General features: G+C 33.6%; 1 protein-coding gene across 2 annotated transcripts; it reads right to left on the minus strand.

Moving 5' to 3' along the window:
* Window positions 1-208: 208 nt before the first annotated feature.
* On the minus strand, window positions 209-4,378 carry LOC148566315 (TMV resistance protein N-like). 2 transcript variants are annotated; one of them, XM_088488010.1, is made up of 5 exons: window positions 3,878-4,378; window positions 3,394-3,511; window positions 1,928-2,212; window positions 1,045-1,827; window positions 209-858 (listed from the first exon to the last, which is right to left on the minus strand). In XM_088488010.1, exons 1-5 carry the CDS (start codon window positions 4,027-4,029, stop codon window positions 241-243), a joined length of 1,956 nt encoding a protein of 651 aa, XP_088344136.1. In that variant the 5' UTR covers window positions 4,030-4,378; the 3' UTR covers window positions 209-240. The 2 variants fall into 2 exon arrangements, with proteins under 2 accessions (XP_088344136.1, XP_088344137.1); XM_088488011.1 differs by having other exon boundaries at window positions 2,384-3,511; window positions 3,878-4,274.
* Between the last annotated feature and the right edge of the window lie 1,660 nt (window positions 4,379-6,038).

The following is a 6,038-nucleotide window of genomic DNA, read 5'->3' on the forward strand; positions in this document are numbered from 1 at the left end:
CACCTTGCCTATGCCGGTCAAGAAAAAAAGGTAATTAATTACTACATATATAACCTTCGCTTATCTTTACAAGTTACTATTTTTTGGTTCCAAATTAGATGTTACTTTGAATTTTCTCTACCTAGTAAGAAATAATAAGCTACTACTTGATAAGAAGTATAACTATTCCAAGTTTTATGGATTTACACGGAACTCACAAATACCCATGAAAATGAAAATGAACTCATAAATGAAATGGCATCAATGTAAATTACCTTGCACACTGGAATTTGGTTCCCTACTCACATGATCATTCAATGAAAAACTCATTCCTAAAGGAAGATCCAATGAAAGCCTCCTTTCATGTGATGCCATATACTTCTGTTGTTGCATATTTATCTGAAAATTTCCCATAATCAACTCTTCTTTATGCAACAGAGGATCAATAAATTGAATATTCGCCACGCTACTTCTATCTTTGTGAAAATAGATTCCAAGTTTCTTGATAGCTGGTCCCCTTTGGCCACAAGACTTAATTGTACACACAACATGATTCCATTCATTTTCTAAAATCACTTCATTCACTTTGGACTTCATCAATTTTGGATCAGTAATAAATATATGATCCACTAATTGATTGGATGTCTCCACTGATTCAAGATGTTCCGCTTGACCTCTGCTGCTGTTGATGATAAACTCCGGACAAATGTGTGTACGCAAAAAATCAACAGCAGGTCCAACAAGAACACATAAAGAGATTTCAGGAAGCTTGTTGCGAACCCAGAAAGAAATTGAATCATTGTTGCTACTATGCTCCACCCAATTTGGGATGCTACTACTTGGAAGAACAAAATCCTTGGCTCCATCCTCATGCAATTCCTGTTGGTCAAATACATTTCATACTTTTAACAATATGTCCTGCTTCGGTTCCAAAGAAGTTTTCATTTGAAACAAATTGATTACTAGAATTACTAGTCTGTACAATAGATAGTTATTTTAAACTGGAGATAATATTAAGAATATCAATTTTAAATGATCAAGTCCAATACATAGGAATAGAGGAACCTTGTTAAGTAACATGTATTTGCTGGCGTAAGTCAAGGATATGCAGTTTCTTGCAGAGAAATACTTTATGTTTGGTGGAATCCCTTTAATTTCTCGAAGTTCTCTGCAGCCATTCAAACTAAGTGACCTCAAGGAGCAAAGTTCTTTGAGGCTTTCATCAAGAACTGTGAAATTATGCTCTGACAGGTCTAAATCTTCCACATTGCGAAACCAGGTAAGATAAGTTGTAAAAGATTCATGGAGCAAATCTGGTAGTTTGCAGGCAGAATGTTTTGCCTCCAAAGGTGCCATTGGACTCCCTTGTTCTTCTTCAACATCTACTTCAGACCTCTCAGAAGTCACTTTCTCTTCATCTGGAGACATGGCAATTGGGGGACTTAGTGCTGGTGGGAAACTTGCTCCATGTTTTATCATACTTGAATGGCTAATCAAACAAAACCTTTTAATAGCAGATGGCAATTCTTTTATCTGAGTACCATCCGAATAAATTGTTAGTATATCATTTAATTTTCCCAACATTTTTGGAAAATGTTCAAGACTAGAGCATCTTGAAAGGCAGAGATGTACAAGATTGGTCAACTTGATAGATGGAAATCTCTTAAGCCTCCTGCAACCTTGAGCACTCAATACGCTAAGTCTGTCTAAGAATACAATTGATTCGTCAATTTTAATTAAATTCAAGCACATATTCAATGATAGGTTTACTAAATTTGGGACTCCGGATATATCAAGTATCTCTTCTACATTAGAATGATCAAGATTTATGACCGTCAAGCTCATGTACTGCAACAAAAAAAAAAAACAAAAGGATGTCAAATGACGAAAAACCTTAAAGATTTTTATTGTCATATAAAGGTTTTGGATGAAAGAATTTTAGACTTGCCTTTTGCTTTTCAAGAAACCTAACTGACTGTATACTCTTACCGGATAATTGGAATATGACAAGTCCCTCCGGATGAAAATCAAGTGGTAAACAAGGTGAAGGATATTCCTCCCAATTCAACACTCTTAACCAATTTGGAAGATACTTGGGACCTTGGGAAAAATAAGTATGTCTAATAAACAGTGTTTTGAGATTTCTCATTTTCTTGAAAGCCTCTCCATCCCATCTTATTACTTTTTCAAACTTGGGAAAATCCATATGTATCATTTCAATTTTGTCAGATCCCTGTTAACACAAAACAACATCATTACATGTATAAATTATATGTTTCAGGACTTTATTACACACATTTAGAAAAATATAAGATCCTACTAATTCTATCCAAAGAAGTCAGAGAGCTGAAAATTTTCAAGGGATAATAAGAGCACTTAACTAAACCATTCATACTTATCTTACCATATTCATTTCAAAAACTTGAACTATATCTTCGAGGAGCCATAATCGACTACGCTTCCCAGGCTTTTTTGGTGATTCTTGACGCACAATTTCTCTACCCATGTCTTGAATGAGGGCATGCAAGATTATTCCACGATATGCATCCATTTTTATTAGTAATTTTTCAACCAACACTTTAAGTCCATATTCCAAGGAGTCGACATTATGATGAGCACAAAGTATCCTTTTGACATCTTTCAATTCACATCCATTGAAACAACAAGCAATATCAAGAAAAATTTCCTTCTCAAATTCCTCCAATCCATCAAAGCTTACCTTAAGCACATTTTGTATCTTTTTATTGGGAATTCTTCTGTATTGATCTAATGCGCAGATTTCCACTGTTCTATACTTTTGCCCAGAAAGTTGGATCCCATAACTTCCAAAGCCAATGGTATGCCAGAAGCATAAGTTACCACACTGCTCAAGATGTCTAAGTAACTTCGATCAACTTTGTTAGTTTTTAAAGCTTTGAAACTGAGCAATTCTAGAGAATCTTTATCATTCAACTTATCTGACTCATATGTTATTCTGTCCTCATACCTTGATAGCAAACTCGTGTCCCGAGTTGTGATGATAACTCTACTACCAGGACTAATCCAATCAAGATTTCCAGCTAGAGCATCTAATTGCTCTTGTTGGTCAATGTCATCTAGAATCAAAAGAATTTTCTTTCGTTGGAGTTTTTGCTTTAACATTGATATTCCTTCTCTAAAACTCATCAATGCAACTTTATTTTCTCCAACTAATTCAAACAGAAGGGTCTTCTGCAGATGTTTTAATCCATATTTATTTGAATTCTCTCTTATATTTTCATGGAAACATATATTTTCAAAACATAAAACTGCAAAATGATTGACAAGCCAATTATACACTGCCACAACAAGTGTTGTTTTACCTATTCCACCAATTCCATGAATCCCGAGCACGCAAACTCCATCACTAGACCCAACATTCAAAAGAGAAATTACCTTTTCCACTTGGGAATCCAATCCAACTGGGTGATCTACAATAGGTAAAGTAGCATGTTTAATCTCTATTGATACATGTCCAACAATCTTGGCAACAAACTTGTGTTCACATCCATCCCTGCCCAATAAGAATAGTTGTGTGTGAAGTCATACATACACTGACGCATTATGACCATGTTTACAATAAAGTAATTAAGGATATTATTTTTTTTGTTAAGATATAAATTTAGTTGTTAATTAGATTCATATATAGATTGTTCTCCAAGTATCATTAGTTTTGTTTTATCCTCATGTTATTAAATAAGCCGTCCTTGTAATAGCCCATCATCTTTAAAAAATAGACACTTTTGCAATCCTTTTCCCAGGATTCATACATAGTTTGTTTTGAATTAGGAATTTTATTTTATATGCTGATCTTTTTTCTTGGAGCTCTCTTAAAAAGGATAGCAGAGAAGTAAAGAAAATAATTTAAGAAGGCGGGTACCCGTGTTTGAAATGATAACCAGACAAGTCTGCTATTTTCTCCAAAGCCATTTTCCATCTCTTAAGCCTCGAACTTGAACTTGTTCTCATGCACAGCCAATGCTTCTCCATAAGTCCCTGTCTGCTTCCGCACATCAGAAGGATCCACGTCATAGAAAACAGGAATAATCAACCTGCCCTTTCCCTTAACACACTCAAGTTCATCCAAACAAAATGAAGAAGAAGCATAATTCTTAGAGAGCACAACGATTGCGGCCCTGGACTGTTCTATTGCAGTGAAAAGTGAGGATGCGATCTCCTTCCCTCTCCCAACCTCCTCATCATCAATGAAAGTCTTGATTCCCCTATTTGTGAGAGAGTAATAGAGATAGCCAGTGAAGCCAGAACGGGTATCCTCACCTCTGAAGCTGAGAAAAGCATCATAGGTGAACGGAAAAGCAGTAGTGAAAGGAAAGTAGGAGGAGGAGGAGGTGGTTGCCATGATATTACATATTAGCTCGCTACAAACACCAACTACAAGCAAAGGTTTAATCTTGCAAATATATAAAAATTTGTAATCAAACTCCACTTCCTCTATCTTGCCTTTTTTATTTTTATTTTTTTGTTGAAAAAAGATGCCACTAACTTAAACCAATAATTAATGTCTTATCTTTTACATCATGTAAAGGTTACAGATTGTTGGTAGTTACTAGGTAACTAGTATTAGTATTACCAAGAAGTTTCGCTATGTGTTTTCTAACATGGTTGAGTTGACCATCAATTGACTTGCACTGAAGAGAAAATCGCGTGGCCTAGTTGTCCAAGATTGCTTCTTTCACTACTGCCTGTTGCTCCAATGATGAAATTTAATAGAAACATCACTGCAAAAACGATACACAAATCCATAAAAATCAAATAGGCCCCACAATGCAAAATCAATGGTGAGAGATGTGGTATTGTTATCCTACAGGCTTAACACTATCTGAAAGGAAAACATATGATATAGTGAACTTAATAAAAATTAAAATTTTTATCATGTACCAATTCCTCTTGCTAATCTTGTAGAGCTGACTTTACAACAATCTTTTTTAATTTTTCTCCAAGCTCTGACCATTCAGCTTTGATTTCTTCCTGGTTTTCCTTTGCCAAGTCATGCTCATGTTGCAAACGTGGTAATTTCTCCTTCATCACATCCATTTGAGCTTTCAGTACCTTTCCTTCTACGTAGACATCTCTCTTTCTCTTTCGAGTCGTGTTCTGTTTTTCTATTCTTAATATATAAAAGTAGATGTATAAGTTTTAAGACATGTTTCTCCTCCTGCTAATGCCTTGTTAACAACGTCGTTTACTTGACAAAATTTTAGAATCAACAACTCAATTTTTACTAAATCATCTATTATTTTCAAATCAGCAAAAAAAAAACAAAAAAATAATCCATATATTTATTATATCTTATCGTTAGAAACAATACAATAAGTTTATAACCTCAATAATTAATTTCTATAAAAAACTCATTAAATGTAATAAACATTCATATTAGAAATGTCATAATAATATTATTAATCATAATAAATTTTACGTTATAAATATTCAAATTTCATACTATTTATCGGCCCTATTTGTCCTACTTATATAAGTCTCTTATTACTATTCATTCAAATAACATCAAATTTAGCACAAGAAATTTATTTTCGAATTACACAAAATCTCAAACTTACTCAATGGAGCATCATTCTTTGGACAATATTACCAAACAAACAGATAATTGGTTTATCAAAGTGGTTCGTCTATAGAAAACATTAACAACCACAAATGAAGAGGAGCCTCTTTGCTTAGAAATGATTATATTAGATGAAAAGGAGACAATTACATTTGTAGTATATAAGATAACTCTATCTACTTTTCATAATCTCATCTATCAAATTATTAGTTACTAACCCAATACTTATTTCAGATCAAAGTGCTACAACACTTTTTGTAAACCAAATAAATGCATTTTGTACAACTCCAACATCCAAATCTTTTGTACCACAAATTATTTTAAATAAAACACCTTTTAAATTTAACTTTAATTTACACATATTTAATTTAATTCTACAAAATATAGTAATTTTTAATATTTATAATATACTATCATTAAAATACCGTCCCATCCCGCACATGGCGCGGGTCTCATTCTAGTT

This window comes from Arachis ipaensis, chromosome B5, assembly GCF_059453495.1.
Source record: "Arachis ipaensis isolate K30076 ecotype BB chromosome B5, ASM5945349v1, whole genome shotgun sequence".
Classification (NCBI taxonomy): Eukaryota; Viridiplantae; Streptophyta; class Magnoliopsida; order Fabales; family Fabaceae; genus Arachis; species Arachis ipaensis.